The sequence below is a fragment of the Rattus norvegicus genome, chromosome 6 (genome assembly GCF_036323735.1).
Source record: "Rattus norvegicus strain BN/NHsdMcwi chromosome 6, GRCr8, whole genome shotgun sequence".
NCBI lineage: Eukaryota > Metazoa > Chordata > Mammalia > Rodentia > Muridae > Rattus > Rattus norvegicus.
The window spans coordinates 108,729,419-108,749,052 of record NC_086024.1 but is presented as its reverse complement, the minus strand read 5'-3'; the positions used below and the strand labels follow the sequence as shown (position 1 = coordinate 108,749,052).

At 45.0% G+C, this 19,634-nt stretch overlaps 1 protein-coding gene across 10 annotated transcripts in view; it reads left to right on the top strand.

The window, feature by feature from the left end:
- The window catches only part of Dpf3 (double PHD fingers 3), a 278,933-nt gene that overhangs the window by 107,672 nt on the left and 151,627 nt on the right, over positions 1–19,634 (top strand). For all 10 annotated transcript variants that reach the window (XR_010052069.1, XR_010052068.1, XM_008764749.4 and 7 more), the window contains one exon: positions 12,718–12,878. Coding sequence is in view for 8 of the 10 variants with exons in the window: in XM_008764749.4 (XP_008762971.1) it covers positions 12,718–12,878 (161 nt within the window). In the remaining 2 variants the exon portion in view is untranslated. The remainder of the gene's footprint in view (positions 1–12,717; positions 12,879–19,634) is intronic.

Genomic DNA, 19,634 nt, shown 5'->3' with positions numbered 1-19,634 from the left:
CTAGGGTCTCAGAACAAGGACATGGATCACTAAGCTAGCACAGGACCCTAGAGGGGGTTAATTTGGAGCAAGGCCTTTGAGGAGAGACAGAATGGGCACAGTGGACACCGTCTTCTGAATTTACTGGTTTGCAGCACTGGTTTTGAGCATGGACTGTCCCTTTGGGCATATAAAGCAATGACCATTACCACAGATAGGCGCTATTTATTTATCTATCAGCAGTTGCTCCAAGTTTGGTGTGTAAAGGTGGCATCGTAGGACCATGAGCAAAATGCATGTAGAGATGGTAGAGGAGGAGACAGGCCTGCTCTCCTGGGTGTTCAGGATTGGGGGAGGGGCGGGGAGGGTCAGAAGTGAGGGGACAGCTCAGCAGTGGTAGGCAGGCGTCTCCTCTGTAGTCCTGGGGGGGGGGAACCTCTTTTCTGACTCAGTTTACCCAGATCTTTTCATGTTTGTTCAGTGGTACCACTTGAACATTTCCTAGGGTCCAAATCCTGTGCTGGGCGCAGGGGCTCGGAAGAGACTGGTCCCTGTCCACAGAGGTTAATGTTTAGCTGCACAGAGACAATCAGAAGATGAAGTTGGCTTTATTTTATTAATTAAAAATTTTTTTTGCTTTTGATTCAGGATCTCAATGTGTACTCCTGACTGTCCTGTGACTTCCTATGTAGACCAGGGTAGCTTTGAACTCAAATCTACCTTTCTCTACATCTTGAGTACTGGGATTGAAGGCGTGCACCAACATGTCTGGCTAAGCAACGAGAATTTTGATGCTGGAAAATGTTATAAAAACTAAACTAAAATATGAGGTAGCAAGGGGTCAGGAAGGAGTGAGGTGGGTTGGCTACTCTAGATAGATTGATTTAAGGGCTTCTTGAAGATCCCCCAGCCAGAGGATCTGGGAGGAGTCTGTGAGGCTAGGGAGGTAGCATATGCAAAGGCCCTGAGGTCTGAGGTCACCTTGGTAAAGGTACTGAGATGATGGAACCCAGCGCATGAGGAAGGTGGGGCTGAAAGGAAGCAGGAAGGGTGAGTAGAACCAGACAGCAGCAGCCTGGGGCTCTATAGCCATGGGATAGGGAGTTTGGATTTATTCTGTGTGCAGTGGGAAGATACCGGAGGGATTTAAAAAGGAGAGAATGTCATGGTCCGATTTCTGTTTTGAAAAGGTCGCTTAGGCAGCCATGTTGAGGACTGACTGTGGCTATGTTAAATGCCAGACCAGATTCCCTCTGCTGGGGAGGGCAGCACCAAAGCTCAGGTCTTCAGCAGTAAAGATGGGGCTGGGCAGTTCATCTGTGGATGGGGATGGTCTAATTGGTGATCTACTCCTGTGGCACCATACTCAGGCCAACATCCGCTATCCTGCTGGGGTTTCAGCAGAGAAGCATGGAGTCTAGACATCTTTCCTTTTCCTCTTTCCTCTCCTCTTGTCTCTTCTCCCTTTCCTTCCCTTCTCTGTATATTTCCCATTCTTCCTTCCCCTTCCTCCCTTCCTCTCCCTCCCTCCTTCCTTCCCTCCTTTTCTTTTGGCTGGCTTCAGGAACTGCTGCTGCTCCTGAATTCTAGGATCGCAGGTGCATGGCCACACCCAGCTGTGGTTTATTTTATTTCCAGGTATGAGTCACCCTATATAAAGTGGGTATTACTGCTGCTGTGTGACTATGAAAGTTGGTGTCTTAGGGTTTACTGCTGTGAACAGACACCGTGACCAAGGCAAGTCTTAAAAATAACAACATTTAATTGGGGATGGCTTACAGGTTCAGAGGTTCAGTCCATTATCATCAAGGTGGGAGCATGGCAGCATTCAGGCAGGTATGGTGCAGGAGGAGCTGAGTTCTATATCTTCACCTGAAGGAAGCCAGGGACAGAGTGGGCATCCTCAGGCAGCTAGGAGGAAGGTCTCCAAGCTCACTCCCACAGTGACACACTTCTTCCAATAAGGCCACACCTTCTAATAGTGCCACTCCCTGGGCCAAGCATATGCAAAACCATCACAGTTGGTGACCTTCTATACATTTCTTAACCCAGAGAGAAGAGATGTATTTTGTCACATCTAGGTAAACCTTGGGTACAAGTGAAGCTAGTTTCCTTTCTTCCCAGAGTACCTCTCTCCTTCTCCCTCCCATTATTTACTGGAAGGAATCAGACTGCCTCCAGTCTCCTGTCCTTGGCAGCCCCTTGACTTCAACCCTGAGATGCGTATGTCATCAGAACATCCAGTGGCAGCTCAGAAATCATGGCCAGGTTCAATATAAATTCTGTCTTGCTTAGGCAGCTTTGCATAATAGCTCCCTGGAAAGTCTCCACCACAGGAGGAGGGATTTATTAGGTCTAGTGGGCCTGAACATCCACTGAATGGCTTGGAAATCACAATGAGTTTTAGGGTTCAAATTCTTTGTCTAATGTGACTTTCAACAAGGGTCACCCTTGTCCCCAAGTGTACCTGTTCTGGACCATCATGAAGATCAGAGCCACAGGCTGAATGAGTGAGAATGTCAGTGTTTATATCATACATAAGCCTTGAGTAGGCCTCTTGGACATTTGCAAGGTACAAGGCCTTCTGGAGGATTGGCCTGTGACAGGTCAGGGCTGTCATTTTAATTGATGTAGCTTCCTGAGGTTTCCCAATGGGAACCAAGCTGGCTGAGTTAGAGTACACCAGTGGATCCTCTCCACTCTGCCTTTAAAACAGTGTCCAAAGAGTTTTTGCCCTTTTCTTTTAGAGACAAGGGGGTACACATTTCAGCACTGAGTGCTTGGGGGTGAAGAGTGGGCTGAACTGTGTGGACCTCATTCCAAACCTCCTGAGTCAGAACGAGAACCAGTCTCCTAGCCTTGAACTGCCTATTGGTCTCTTTTACAAACTCTAGTTTGAGAGTCACTGCTTAGACACTGCTTGGTCCAGTGGCTCTCAGCCTTCCTAGGGCTGTGGCACCTTAATACAGTTCTTCATGATGTGATGACCCCAACCATAGAATTATTTTCACTGCTACTTAATAACTGTAATTTTGCCACTGCTATTAACAGTAATGTAAATATCTGTGTTTCCCCATGGCCTTAGGGGACCCCTGTGAAAGGGTCATTTGACCCCCTAAAGGGGTCACCACCCAGGGGTTGGGAACCACTGGCTTACTTGTTTTCTGAGAGCCAGGTGATGGCATTCCTGGCAGAGGTACATTTCCTGTCAAGTGGGGGTGATCTCAGGTCTGGTGTCTGCATATGGTACAGGTCAGCTTCTGAGGCTTGGAGAAAGAAAGGGGGTTTTAATGAGGAACACCGACTGTCAACTTGACCGGCTCTAGAATCGCCTGGGAGACAAGCTTCTAGGCGTGTCTGTGAGGGATTTTACTGATTCTGTTAGGAGAGAAGACTTTTTCTATATGGGTAGTACCATTCCCTAGGTGGGGATCCAGACATCCAAAGCAGCTGAGCTGGGACACTCATCCCCCTCTGCTTCCTTACCGTGTGTGTTCACTATGAGCAACAACCATACACATGCCCCCAGGCCTTCCCTGTCACTGAGGGACTTCTCAAAGTGTAAGCCAGAGCAAGCCACGCCTGTCTCCTTCCTTTACTGCTTTGGTCTCTTGTTGTTGTTGTTGATTTTTGTTTTGCGATGAGACTCATGAGGACATCAGTAGTTCTGTGACTTCCTGCTGGGGCGGCAGGCAGCTTGGATTCTGGTGAAGGAATGAACTTGCAGAGCTAAGGTGACCCCCACTTCCCTTTTAGGACAAGGGCAAAAAACCATAGCGGGCTGAGATCTTGTAGGAGGTTTGCTGTCAGATGTCTGCTCCTGTGTCTGGAGAGGCCAGGTGTCCTCTGGCCTACCCCATGCTCGAGCAGAGGAGGGTTTTGACTCCGGCATACCTCACAACTGACACTTCCGTCTAGGCTGGTCTGTGTCGGAAGGCATTGACTATAGGTGGGATGGCATAGCGACAGGTGAGCAGAAACAAAAGGAGCTTGGCAAGGTAATTTACTTTGGCAAAGGAGCACGCAACAGTTCAAACTGGGTAAGCAAGCACGCCACGGCTCGAATTTCACTTAACCTTCATCCTGACACAGTGTTGCAAGTGTGTCTCATTCCATTGGTGCGAGCTCAACCCCGCAATCTACTGCTGTTGCTAATGTATAACTGGGGAAGGGTGTTGTAGTCAAGTTTTAAGAATGTTTGGTATCTAGGGGCTGAGGCATATACAAAAGTTTCACAAGATGAGGAAGAAGGGGCTAGAATACTGGCCTTGACCGGTTAGCTTTTTATTTATTTTTATTTTTTTGGTTTTGTTTGCTTGTTTGATTTCTTTTCTTTTTGAGACAGGGTTTCCTCTGTGTAGTCCTGGCTGTTCTGAAACTCACTCCGTAGACCAGACTGGCCTTGAACTCAGAGATCTGCCTGCCTCCCTCCCCCCACTGAGTTTTGGGATTAAAGGTGTGCACCATTACTACCTGGTTGGGCTAGCCATCTTTGATAGACTTTTGATAGACAGCCCAACCAGACACTTGCACTGGTTTAATGTGTATGGTTTGGGAACAGAGTATAATCCTCTGGACTCATCTTCAAGACATCCATAGTCTGACTGAGTGAGAATGAGGTAAAGAAGGCAGCAGAGGACAGGGAAAAAAAAGTAGACTCATGGATGTGGAACCTAAGTGTTTTGGGCAGGATAACCTGGGACCCTTCCTAGAAGAGGGAGGATTTCTGCTAGTCTCGAACCCATTCAGACTAGCCAAACTGTGTGTGGAAGGACATGAGTATTTTTGTTGGACACACGGACAAGGCTGTCTGCTGCTTGTGAGCAGAAAAATCATCAGACGAAGATTAACACCGATTGGTTGCTTCTTCAATTTGTGCACTTACTCATCTGTCAACTCGGTGTGGCCGTCTCTGCCTTGGGCTTCGGGACAGACCAACAGATGCATCAGGTGTGGCCTCTGCTACTTAGCATAGGCTCTGGGAAGGAGGGGTCCTACTGCATCATATCCCAGCCTCCTTTCTCTGTAACGTTAGAAGTTCAGCTTGGGTCAGAAATTTGAGTGTGTTTCTGACCATGTCAAAATCACTAGTGAAGTTTCCATGTGGGATGTTGCATGCAGAGGACCTGCTCAGGCAACATTATTGCCACAAAGTCGCAGAACACAGATTGCGCTTCAAGGAGAAGAGGCAGGAAAGACTAGATTGTAGGTATTCCTGCCCCCGTGTTCTGGGTTCTGCAGAGCTACAGAATACTTTGTGCGACTTGCAAGGAATGCACAGGAGTGGGGAGCCTGTGATATGGTCCAGTACCCAGCCTTCCTTTCATAATCTGCTCTCTCAGACTCTCCACAGCCTTGCAGAAGCAGAGCATCACTGGAAGCCACTTTGAGTTCTGTGCCAAGGGGTAAAAGGCTAAAGGAAGGTTTGAGGAAGACTTCTTTTAGTCAGAATGGGTGAGAGGGAAGCTACGATGACTTCAGTCATGTGGCTGCAATTAAGTCAAGCACTGGGTGACAAGCACTAAGGGAGACATTATAGACACTCTTCCCTTCCCTGCTAACGCTGCAAGGCCTCTAAACCGCAGACTTCCTTATGCGTCTAACACTGAGAACTGAGCACACGTATGGGGTATATGGGTTGTGGCCCAAGTGGAAATGCCTCCTCCCCTGGGCCAGTGGGAATGGGGTTGTCAGATAAAACATAGCACAGCTTCCTGGATGCTGACCGTGTACCAGGTCCTGTGCTGGATGTTGGGAATGCCCCAGGTTCAAGTCCAGGATTTAGGGGATGCTGGCCCTCCTGACTGAGGTCACCTCCCTCACCCTGGAGCCTATGGTCCCCGGGAAATGGTCACTGCTCAACATGAACAGCTGCGTGCTGCGGCTCCATCAATACGTTCTCTGTTCTCTTGGGGTTCACAGTCCAGTGGACCCCAACCTTTAACACTCCAGGGAAGACATGCTAAACATTGAGTTTATGTTTAAATTGATAGTGATAGTGTTGATGTTTTGGATGTAAGAAAATGACTGGGGAGAAAGGGTTTTGGAATCTCTCTCTCTCCTACCCCATTAGCTTTTTTTTTTTTTGTTTTTTTTGTTTTTTTTGTTTTTGTTTGAAATATCTGTCATTCACTGGCTGTCCTGCCTGTTGTGATGAAATACCATAGACGACTAGCTCAAGCAACATTTATTTCTTGCTTCTGTAGGTTTCAAGTTGGAGATCAGGGTGCCAGCAAGGTCAAGTTCCCAATAGGGCTCTTTTTCTGGCTTATTAAGTGTGGTGGACTTCTTGTATTGTGTCCTCAAGTATGTATATATGGGGATGAATATTTAACTTTTCACTTTTTGAGGTGGGGTTCTCCCAGGCTGGCCTCAGATTTGGCCTGCCGCCAAACATGACTTTGAATTTCTGCTCTGCCAGCCTTTGCTTGGGATTAGAACTTGTGCCACTGTGCCCAGCATTTTTTAATGCAAATTCTGGGGATTGAACTCAGGTCCTTGTGCTTATAAGACAGGCATTCACCAGGGCTAAACTATCCCCTCAGCCCATTCTGTTTATTCTTTCCTTTACCCGCATCCAATTCTTTGGGCACCACCCTCACGACCTAATTACTTTTAAAGGCTCCTTGGCTCTATATCTCCAGATACCATAGATCAGGTCGGGACGTTAGCTTTTCTTTGCATGTGGGGTGACGTAATTCAGTCTGACCTAGTGGTTAGCTTTTCAAGGGCTGTGTTCTAAAAGCAGCACAACATCAAGGGATGTGAAATGGTTCCCTTCCACTGTCAAAAACTGTCCAAAGCTTTCAAGGGCTTATCCCAAGCTAAGTGAGAAGAGAGAGCTTTCCATGCCACAGTTACACACGTTAACATGCTACAGTTACATATACTAACATGCCACAGTTAAACGTGCTAACATATCATAGTTATACATGCTAACATGTCACAGTTATATGTGCTAACATGCCACAGTTACACATGCAAACATGCCACAGTTAAACGTGCTAACATATAGTTATACATGCTAACATGCCACAGTTACAGTGTTAACATGTCATGGTTGCACATGCTAACATGTCATGGTTACACATGCTAACATGTCATGGTTACACACACTAACATGTCACAGCTACACATGCTAACATGCCACAGTTACACACGCTAACATGCAAAGAGCAGGGTGCTAGTGCACTGGAGATGAGTTCAATGTGTGTTTGTGGCTGGGAGAAGTGGGTGGGTGAGACTATGGTGCGGGCAGGGTGCTGGGCAGGGTGCTGGGCAGAGGCGCCACAGAGGGTGGAAGCTGGAGGGAGGAAGGGATCAAACATGTCACCAGCCAGGGCTGCTCAAATCCTGCTTACCTCTTACAGGCCCAGACAATAGGCCAAGCTTGTCCTGCTGTAACAGCAAGAGGGCCATGACATGAGAGAATAGTCAAGAACTCTGGAAAGTGACACAACTCATGCCAGATGGGGTGAGGGCAGGAGATGAGCCTTAGGCCAATGGCTACGTGGGTGGGGAGAAGTGACCCCTTCTTTGCTTCCCCGCCAAAGAATGAGAACTGGGGAGGGAAGAGGCTCTTGGCAGAAAATGAGGAATTTGCTATTTGAACACCCTTCCCTTCCCCCTACTGGAGACAGAGATGGGCAATGTAGCCCAGGATGGCCTTGAACTTGTAATCCTTTTTGCTTGCATTGCTTAGATCCTGGGATTGTAGGCACGTTCCATCATGCCTGGATGGGCATGCATTTGAAGTAAGACGTGACACACGTCCTTAGTTATGAGCACGGAGCCTGTGGGACAATCAGGATGAGTGTCTGCTTGGAAGGTTGGACCTGGGCATGATCTCAAGGTAGGGACAGAAAGTTGAGCCAGTGACTAAGTTCTCTAGAATAGGAGGTTGGATGAGGAGCAGAGAGCCCTCCAGGCCCTGGAATTCATCTCCCTACAGACACGCTTGAGAAACGTGTCTTGAGAGGAACATTCAGTTTTCAGAGCTAGACTGGGCCTCTCTGTCCATTTGTGACCAGACTTTCACCCCTTACAAAGCTCTCTAGAGCCCGGCAGCTGGTGTTCCAAACTAGAAGGCTTTTCAGAGCCCAGCGACTTCTTGCCTTTCTGTTTCTGATTGCAGCCTTTAGTGGCCTGGGGTCAATTCTTGATGAGGACATCACTCTAACCTGCCTGGTGCCAGCTTCCTCAGGCCCAAGACATCAATCATGCCTTGGTAATCTAGCCCCCATGGTCTGGTAAAGACAGGTGATGGCTGAGGCTGGTCCATGCCTGCTCCAGCCTGGGGCATGATGGTCACAACTCCACACAATGAGTCATTTGCTGCCAGCCTGTCCCTGCTCCTTCTGCCCACCATGGCTTTAATGCAAATGTCACCCGAGGGGTGGGATTCTTTCCTCGTGGGACTTTATTTATTTATTTATTTATAAACGCCATATTGGAAAGAACATTTGTCCTCTCTTCTGTTTAAATTGCTTTCCACAGGTTTGGGAGACCTGGCCATTGATTTTCTCTTAGAGTGTGCAGAAAGCCCTGTGAAGTTTTTGGCTAATTAACTTTCGGAGAAGTGCCACTTAAGTTTATCCAGGAGGTTGACTTTTTTTTCCCCCCTCCTCCCATATCTTCAAAAATGGCTTTAACTTTTGTTTTCAAATTGCTGCCAGTGCCTGGTTTGTTTAAAAATGACTTCCCTGAGGGGTTGGGGATTTAGCTCAGTGGTAGAGCGCTTGCCTAGGAAGCGCAAGGCCCTGGGTTTGGTCCCCAGCTCCGGAAAAAAAAAGAACCAAAAAAAAAAAATAACTTCCCTGGAACTCGATGATGCTCCAAAGGCTGTGGGATGTCCCTTTTTGAGGCACAGTGGGTTAGAGGCGCCTGCTGTATAAGCCAGGCTACCTGAGTTCAGTCCCTGGGACCCATGCAAAGGCGGAAGGCAAGAACTCTGACACCGCTCCGTATTTGATATTTATCAGAAGTTTCATTCATTCATACAAAGGTTTCACTTTTGAAACTACACATTTCCCCCAGCATGTCTATTAGTACTGACCTGTGTACTCAGTGTGGAAAGGACTTAAGATCAAGTCTGTTTGCACTGGGTCACGGCTTTCTTTGCCTGTCTCTTCCATTCTGTGTGAGGCATGGACGTCAGCCAACTTCACTATTTGTTCTTAGTAAGCTCACTTTCTTGTGTGGACCAAAGCTGTTCAGAGTGAAGAGCGTGGCAGGGAAGTCTACCTTGAAGTCTCACTGTGGGTTTCTTTGGCTTCCAGAAGTCTATCTGGAAGAAGGAAAAGCCTGTTTCCTCCAAGACATGAATTTTACTGCGCGTTTTGGACTTGATTTTATGTCCCCATTTCCCCCCCACCCCCAGAATTTCTGAGATTGAACTAGTTAACTTTTTTTTTAAAGATCATTGGGTGAGCCTAGATCAGTGGTGGTACATACCTGTAGTCTTGGCTCTTGGGAGGCTGTACCATGGGCTACATGGTAAGATCCTGTTTAACACAAACAATCGGCTATGGGAAACCATGTCCTCTTGTATTCTGCTCAGTTCCCATCAATATGGTGTGGGTGGTTGCAGCTGGAGACCCTGGGCAGGCTGTATCATCTTGCGTGGGTTGAACTGCCAATCCTCTGAGATGCTTTGCTTTAGTTGGGAGAGCCATTCAGGCTGACATAGCACAAGCAAACCCTTTGTCGAAAATGTTCTTCATTTTTGATCAATCTCATGGCCCTTGTTAGTATCTTTGATTACATCGGATTATGTACTATTCCATTTTATAGCATTTTAATGGGCTTTCAACTCCCCTCCCCAGTTCATTTCCAGCTGTGTGGTTATTAGGATTTGATGGTAGTTTGATTTTGTAACTGCCAGGACACCTTCTGTGCGTGCTAGCCTTTCTGTGAGAGTACCAGGATCTTCAGAGGTGAAGAGTGAGAGGAGCCTTGTTTGTTTCCCAGAGGCTTGCCAACAATTAAATGGCAGCACACGGAACCTCATAACCTCCCATGGCTCTATTCCCCAGTTGTAAGATGCTTGTTTTAAATCCTTTGGTTGGGGGCTGGAGAGATGACCCAGTGGATAAAGGGTATTGCTGAGCAAGCCGGCCGACCTCAGGTCCATCCTCGTTGGAGGGATAGAGTTGCTTCTGCAAAGCTGACCCCTGACCTCCACACGGTGCCCTGCCCCCACACTCACACACTAGTAATGGTAATGGTAAATCTTTAGTAGAACCTGACCCCATTGACTTCAAAAAAAAAAAAAAGGACAGAAAGGTTTGCTTCAAACCTTGGTTTTTAGGAAACAGTGTGGAATGTGCTGTAATTAGAAATCTTGCTGCTGGGATTGTGAAATGGCCCAGCCACTGTGAAAAACAGTAAGATAGTTTTAAAAAAGAGGGGAAAAAAAAAAAAACAGGGAAAGGAAATCTGAATTTCCATATGGTTTATCAAATCCACTCTTGGGGCTGAACTCAAAATAATTGAAAGTAGAGGCCTGATATTTTTTACCTGTATGTCCTCAGGGTCCTGAGACGTACTTCTATAGACAGTATAGATAGTGACTATGGCATGAAAGCAATCCAGGACTTCATTGACCAATGAGCCAATAGTATGGGATATAGAAATAGTCTAAAACAGATGGGCATTCTGACGTATATTACAGCATGGATTGATCTAGAATGCTGTAATATGCTAAGTGCAATATGCCGTCCTCAAAAGATCCAAATTATATGAAGTACTTGGACAGTCAGAATGATCGAGGCAGGCAGAGTGGTGGTAGGCAGGACTAGGGAAAGGAGGAAGAGAGAATTACTGATTAATGCTTGTTAGCTCCTGCTTTTTAGGGATGAAGAGTCCTGGAAATGCACGGTGGTGGCGGTTGTACAACTGATAAGAGCTCTTGATACCTGTTATAGTTTGAGTGTAGTTATTATCCACAGGTCCCTGAGTTTGGACACTTGGTCCCAAGGTAGGGGTGTGTTTTGGTAGCTGTACAACCTCTGGGCAGAAAGGACTGGCCAGAGGAAATGGATTTCTGTTGGGGAAGATATTTTAATGTTGCTTCAAATGATTTAGTTATCCAATTTGCCCTCACAAATCTCTGTGGCTCCTCCCCTTTCCTGCCTCCGTGTCCCTCCCCTTCCTCGCTTCCCTGTCCATGACCCTCCCCTTCCTGCCTCCCTGTCCATGACCCTCCCCTTCCTGCCTCCATGTCCCTCCCCTTCCTGCCTCCATGCCTTTCCATCCACAAGGCTCAAGTTCACTAGCCCGGGCTTGGGTTGTATTTGGGTTTCTTTATTAGCTTTTGTCTCGGATGGCCCTGTGTTTTATATGTTGGGTATTTTCTCTCATTGTTTTATCTGCTCAATTATATCCTTGTTAAAGTTTTGTGGGTTTTTTTTTTTTTTTGCCTTGACATTATGTTTAGAGAGAAACACCATCACTTGTCCAAGAATACCAAAGATTCACAGACATAAAATTAACTGTTTAAATCAAATCACCAGCCTGCAAATCAGGATAGACTTTTATTTTTGGCTTCAACTTTGGGCATTGACTTGTTTTATCGTCGTCGTCATCGTCATCATCATTATATTAATTTTTTAGTTAAAATGTGTGTGTGTGTGTGTGTGTGTGTGTGTGTGTGTGTGTGTATCTGTGTGTTTATGCCACATACATGTGCTTGCCTGTAGAGACCAGAAGAGGACATTCAGTCCCTTGGAGCTGGAGTTACAGGTGGTTTGAGCACCTGACCTAGATGCAAGGAACCAAACTCAGGTCCTCCATAAGAGCAGTGAGTGCCCTTAATATCTGTGCCTTCTTTCTGGCCTCACTGTTATTTGTTGACAGTTTTATACACAGAACACATTCTCTAATTTCTCTTACCCACTACCACCTGTCTTATAGCTTGCTTACCCACATCAACCTTCCATATACAAGTTCCTGTCTCATAATCATGTCTCTTTGATTTGTGACCTACTGTATTTAACCACGGCTGCGTGACCATGGGTGTGGGGCTCTGCACTGAGGCCTAGTGGACTCACGTTGGTAGGCATACAATTAAAGACACAGTGACTTCCCTTTCCATCCCTCAGCAATTTCCGGTGTGGGGGGGTGTCACACCTTATTTTAAATACCACTTTTGCTTGTTTTTTGGCCAGAGAAAGCTATTTATCTTAAACTGTGGGCCTAGAAGATCTACACGTGTCCTTCCTTACACACTTCTCACAACGATGGCTGTATCTCCATGGGGCATCTCCTCTGCTCATGTAGTCTTTATCATAAATGCTTTATTCTAAATTCTCTGTCGTAATGGGAATCTGGTTGTACTTTTCAACTTATGAGAACAAAGTGTGGGGGAATGCTTAAAGAGGGGAGTCTGGCAGCTGGATATTCTCTCTAAGTCTGAAGCAGAATATTGCTACAGAATGTGCCACCTCAGGGACATCTTAGCATCTTAGGACAAGGCCGGGTCACCCTTACTGGCAGTTTGTTCTTTGGGGCCCACTTTAAAAGGATCTCTAAGTGACCTGGTAGATTTGGGACAGGAAATGGAATCTGGTAGAGATTTGGTGACAATTTGTATTTTGTCCCTTGATGGGGCTCTTGGTGTTCATTGGCATGATTGCCAGAAATGCAGTTTCTTCCTGGAGAGAGGGTAGGGGACCTCTTCCCTCTGGTTGTGTTTCTACTTCCTTTGGTTTCACTCTGTTGCTCTCTTGTCTCCTGTAGGCTTGGGGACCAGTTCTACAAGGAAGCCATTGAGCACTGTCGGAGCTACAACTCGAGGCTGTGTGCAGAGCGGAGCGTGAGGCTCCCCTTCCTGGACTCGCAGACTGGGGTGGCTCAGAACAACTGCTACATCTGGATGGAGAAGAGGCACCGAGGCCCAGGTAAGTCATTGCAACTCCCTGCATGCACAGTGGCTCCAGCTTGGAGGACGGAGTACTCTTGTGTTTGGGAGTCCACACAGCTGGGCTGGGTTGGGAGTTAGAAAAGCTATACTCACAGTGGAGAAATTTAGCTATGCATACAGTTTATCCAAGAGACCAGACAAAGACGATGCGAGGTATTTATCTCAAAGAAGTCCAATGAACGCAGCCTTCTTTTCCCATCCTTGGGTGTTGGCTAGAATCTGTAAATGTGTTCAGCTGTGGGTGAGGCTTAGTTTTGTCATCAGAACTCTGTCCCTGAGGCTCATCATCTGTGAAGTGCGGATAATCTTAGTATTTACTACATGGAGTTTATCAGGATTAAATGAAAATATCTATAAACAACTCAACATATTATATGCTCTAAAATGCTGGATATTATTGTTGTCATGACTGTGATCTAATCTTCTAGGCTTCTAAGAATAGAATAAAAACCCAATGGTGTAGGTTAGGGAGACAGCTAGCTCTAGGGACGCACTTTTCTGTGGTCATATTTATTTATGTTTAAATTTGTGTGTGTGTGTACATGTATGTGTTTAGACCTCTTCCCATGTCTGCATGGGGTACATGCATGAATCTCTGTGTGTGTATATGTATGTGTTTATACCTGTTTCCATGTAGGCATGGGGTGCATGAGTCTGTGTGTGTGTGTGTGTATGTGCACACATGTGCATGCATGTACATATACGTGTATATACCTGTTTCCATGTGTGCATGGGATGCATGTATGTGTGTGTATGCACGTGGGTATGCATACACATGTATGTGTATGTACTTGTTTCTGTGTGTGTGTGTGTGTTATACATGTGCATGCAAGTGTCTCCCTTAATTCATTGTTCTTCATCTTGTTTTTTGAGACAGGGTTTTCACTTTTACCGGGTGCTTGCTGATTCAGCTTGGCTGTCTGACCAGCGAGCCCCAGGGATCTGCCCGTTTTTCCCTCCCCAGCACTGGGATTAAAAGTGTGTCCATTTACATGGGCTCTAGGGATTGAACTAGGGTCTACGCTTCCATAGTAAGCACATTGCTGACCAAGCCATCTTTGTAAAACTTCTCCTTTAGTTTTGGTAGGGTCTCACATTTACCCCAGGCTGATCTCAAACTTTATATGGAGCCAGTGATGACCTTGAACTCCTCCTGATCCTCTCACCTCTGCCTCTTGGGCTGGGATCTGTAGGCCTATGCTGCCACTCCTGCCTCTATATGAGTATAATAAACAACTCTTTTCTGTTGTTTTGAAGAGTTTTATATTTATGTAAAACTCAGATAATGGCAAAGAAAACTCAGATTCCTCACAGCCAAGCTCCACAGCAGGCAACTGTCTCGTCGTCACCTTTCTCCCGACTCTGGATGATTTTGAAGTAGATCTGGGACAATGCATCATTTCACATATAAATACTCTGGACTTAATATGTCAAAACCATTGGGTGCCCCGGGACATGCCTGTAATTACAGTCGTTAGGAGGCTGGGACAAGAGGATTGCAAGTTTGAGGCTAGCCTGGGATACAGGACAAGCTTCTTCTTGAGAAGACAAAGAAGACCAAGTCCATCCAGGATTTCTCTGTAATTAAATGGTCAACATTCATTTCTCCTGCTACCTCTAGTGTGAGACAGGGTCCAAACAGGATTCCTGCATTGCAGCTGTATCCCGGCTCTTAGAAATCTGCAGGCTTTTCTGACACTCTTTCTCCCTTGTATGTTATTTGTTGAAGAAACTGGGTTGTTTGCACTGTAGGGTTTCCCAGAGCTCGGATTTGCTGATTGCATCCCCATGGCGTTATTGCTGTGAATTAGTAATTAGGTCTGGAGACTTAGTCAGTCAGTCAGTCAGTCTCTCTCTCTCTCTCTCTCTCAAGAACAGTTCAGGTAGTAGGTTGGGCTTTCACCAGGAGGCTCATGCAGTCTGGTATCCCTGCACTCATGTTATCAGCCCTTTGTGAGAACCATCCAGATTCTTATTCCATTAAAGAGTTACACACACACACACACACACACACACACACACACACACACACACACACACACAAAACAACCAAAAACCAACCAACCAAAAAAGCCAATGTAACATTTGATCAGAGGCCATGGTGGTTTTTCATTTATTAGTGCTATAGCTTCTGTAAAGCAAAGCATCCCCTCATTAAAACTTTGTCTATTATGAGGTACAGCTGACAGGAGATAAATGACATTTCCTCTGTATTTGTTTATCAGTTTTTGGAATAATGAGTTGGCTCGTTGGTCTTGTCCAAAGTTGATCAATTTGGTTTTTTTAAGTGCCACCATGAACTCGGACTTAAGCCTGTTTGGTGCACTTTAACCCACTGTAGCCATCATTCTGATTGATGCTTACACTGTCCCATCTTCGGCCAGGAGGGCTTTGGAAACAGCCTCAGTTCCTTCTGATGGCTTCCTTGCCCTCCTGATATTGGGACAAATCGATGTCGGCTTACCCCGTGCACTTCCTGCCTTGGACCTAGACGGAATTGCTTCTCCTAGGAGTCCTGGCTTCTTTTTTTTTTTTTTTTTTTTTCTTTTTTTCGGAGCTGGGGACCGAACCCAGGGCCTTGCGCTTGCTAGGCAAGCGCTCTACCACTGAGCTAAATCCCCAACCCCTGGCTTATTGTTTTTGTAGATGTTCAGAAACTACCATTTATGCTTCTAAGTTTCTCATGATTTCTCCGGCTTTTCGGTCAGCATCCTATAAAGCATGACATTTTTAAGTGACTGCTATTGAATTATACTATTTCCTAGCCAATTCAGCTTTAAATAGTTTGTATTTAACTGTCTTTATTCTGTATCCCTTTTCTCAGAAATTCAACACACACACACACACACACACACACGTGCACACATGCACATATGTACTACACACACACATATACATGTACACAAATGCATGCATAAGTACACACAACACACGTGCATGTGCCCCTGAGTCTGGATTGAATGATGTGGACACACTTGCTGCATCACATGCAGAGCTCACAGTACACATAACAGTGTTACAGTAACAGCAAGGCTATTCATAGTAAGATTATTGGATAGGGTCTAACGTTTTCTCTTTTTGCATTTTGTATGTCTTATCCTCCTTAGGCTGTAGTGTCAAACCACTGTGCCTTAAAGATACTTCAGATAGTCCTCTGTGTTGGTTGTGACAGTGAGTCTTTTACATGGGTGGCTTTATAGGTTTCATTTTGGTTTTACTTATTAAGGATTGCTCTGTGTCGAGGTTTCATAGACTTTCTTTTCTTAAAATTAGCCTCTCATGTTGAGTAACTGTATATCTCCTGGGAATTGAACACAGGATAGAGAATGCCTTTCTGTTTTTCATTCTCTTTCCCTGAAGATCACACCAGAAGTTCATAGTGGTAAAATGTGTGTGGGAAGCTCTTGCCATTCTTTATTTCTTTATTATTTAAAACAATTTTAAAATGAAAGTATATTTCAATTATATTCTCCCCTCCCCCAAGCCCGTCCATATCCTTTTCCCCACTGCACCCTGCCATCTTTAAGTTCTTTCTCAAAGAAATGGACAAAACTCTAAGACAGCAACAAATTCCTCAAACCAAGAAAACCAAATAAAATACCACCCGAAAAGAAATAAAAACCCACCAAACTATAACCAAATAAATGCACACACACACACATACACATTTACACACACACACACACACACACTCACACAGACGCACACACACACATATATACACACATGCTCACACACACATACACACACAGAGATGCACACACACACTAACACACACATACACACATATACATACAGATGCACACACACATACACACACACACTCACACATTCACATACACACATACACACATACACACTCACATACACACACACTAACACACACATATATACACATACAGATGCACACACACATACACACACTCACATACACACGCACACATACACACACACGCACACACACATATATATATACTCACACACACATACACACACTAACACACACACATACACACACAGATGCACACACACATACACACACACTCACACACTCACATACACACACACGCACACACACAGAACTGTGGAGTCTATTATATGTTGTTCAACTATTCCTCAACATAAGATTTGCCTGGAGTGGTTGATATACCTAGTGCCACTACATTGAGAAAACTTGATTTTCCTGCTTTCAGCAGGTATATGTGATAGTTGTTACTCTTACCCTAGTGTATAGGTAATCATTCATTCATTCATTCATTCATTCATTCATTCATCCAGTCATTCAAAAAATATACAAAATAATATGTAAGAAAAGACAAAAACTATCCTACTGAAATTGACAAGACAAACCAACAGAAGGAAAAGAGCTCAAGAGAAGGCACAGGAATCAGAGACTCATTCATTGACATACACAGGAGTCCCCTAAAAACCCTAAGCTGGAAGCCATAGTACAAGTGCAGAAGACATGGTGTAGACAGGAGAAGACCCTGTGCGTGTTGCTTCAGTCTCTGAGTTCACATGAACTTTGCTCATTGATTTAGAGGGCCTTGGTTTTTCTTCATGCTCTCCCTGCCCCCCAGCTCCTACACCCCTCCTCTTCCATGGGGTTTCCTGGAGATCTGTCATTTTATCACATGTAGCCAACACTACAATCAAGATGGGAAACTATTTTCTCAGTGCAAAGATTGCTTTCATACAGCTCCTTCACAGCCACACCCAACCTTTCATCTCATCAAATCTCCTTACCAGCTTCATTTATAAACTAGCTGTCCTCCTGAGCAGTTAACTCAGTTGATTAGATGGTGATACTAATAAAATAGCTAAATTAAATATTACCTCTCTACTGAAGAGCACACCAAATCATCAAACACAATTTCCAGTAGTTGAAGAATGTGGTAAGGGTTAGATTTCCTTCATCGAGAGCACGTTGAGTTTTCCTTCATTCCCAAGGAATACTTTGGCTAGGTATAAAATTACAAATTGATAGTCTTTTCTGAGTAACATTTGAAAGACTTGCCATGTCTTTAGATGGTCAGTGATGAGAAATCTGCCGCCTGTCACATGGTGCTTCCCTTGTATGAGAAGTGTCATTTCTTTTCACTGTTGTCAAGGGTTTTCTTTGCTTTGTCTAATGTTTTTGTGTTTTGGAAATAAATTTGCTCAGATTTATTCTATTTAAAGCTTAGCTGGAGTTCTGGGCCTGTCAGATTGTTTTGTTTTTGTTTTTGTTTTTTCTCCAAGTTTGAGAAATTTGTTGGCAATCATTTCTGCCCCATTCACTTTCCTTTTGGGAGTCCAACAGCACACATGTTGGATCTCTTTTACAGCCCCAGAGCTGCCCTCTTGGCCCCCTAGGCTCAGTTTTTTGTTTAAAAATTTAAACCCTCATTGTTACGTGTATGGGTGTTCTGCCTGAATAAATGTGAATACATCATGTGTGTGCAGTGTTTGCAGATGCCAGAAGAGGGCATTGGATCCCCTAGAATTGGAGTTAGACAGTTGTGAGCTGCCACGTGGGTGCTGGGAATCAATCCGGGTCTCTAGAGAGCAATGGTGTTCTTAACCGCCAAGCCATCTTTCCAGTCCCCCCCCCCTTCCCAGATTCTATTCATTTTTGTTTTTCAATTCCTCAGATTGAGCAATTTCTATAATTTCTCTTATTTTCCTCCTTTGCATTCTGCTGATGAGCTTCATTCACGGGGAATGTTTTGCTTCTTTGATTACAATTGTTCATCTCAATTTCCTGTTTGGTTTCTTGTATCTTTTGTGTTTCCTTTTTCTATTTTTCTTTTTTTTTTTTTTTGGTTCTTTTTTTCCCCGAGCTGGGGACCGAACCCAGGGCCTTGCGCTTCCCAGGCAAGCGCTCTACCACTGAGCTAAATCCCCAACCCCTTCTATTTTTCTTTTATTAAAAATAGGATGTTTTCATACAGTATATTTTGATTTTGGTTTTTTCTCCTGGAACTCCTCTGAGATCCTTCCCCACCCCTTCTCTGACCCGAATCCACATTCTTTCTGTCTCTAGTTGGAAAACAAATAGACATCTAAAGAATAATAACAAAATAAAGCAAGATAAAGCAACAACAAACAACCCGGAATAGGATAGAGCAATAAACAACAAACAAACAAACAAAAAACCAAAACAAAGGAAATGCATAAGAAATACAGATAGATGTCAAGACAGACAGGTTCATACAATGCAGGAACCCCATAAAACCTCAAAACCGGAAGCCATCATATGCATGCACAGGACCTATAAGATTAAAAAGGAAAGCCTTCTGGGTGGTGGTGATGCATGCCTTTCATCTCAGCACTCAGGAGGCAGAGGCAGGTGCATCTCTCAGTTGAGGCTAGCCTGGTCTACAGAGTCAGTTCCAGGACAGCTAAGATTACACAGAGAAAATGTGTGTGTGTGTGTGTGTGTGTGTGTGTGTGTGCATGTGCTTGTGTAATTTGATGAGATTTGGCATGTGTGCACACATAAGACCACCAGCAACATTCTAAATAATGAGCATCCACAGCCCCACAAAGTTCCTGAAGTTCCGTTAGTCGTTTGTTTTCATCTTTCTGCCTCTTCTCCCTTTTTCTTGGGGGCGAACCACTGATTTCTTCCTATACTGGAATCAGCCTCTATGTACTCCGTCCTAGAGGTGGCGGTGTGTACGCTCCTTCACTTGGTATAATTACTCCAGCCTCATCCATGCGCTCACACGTGTCTGTAGCAGCTCCTTCC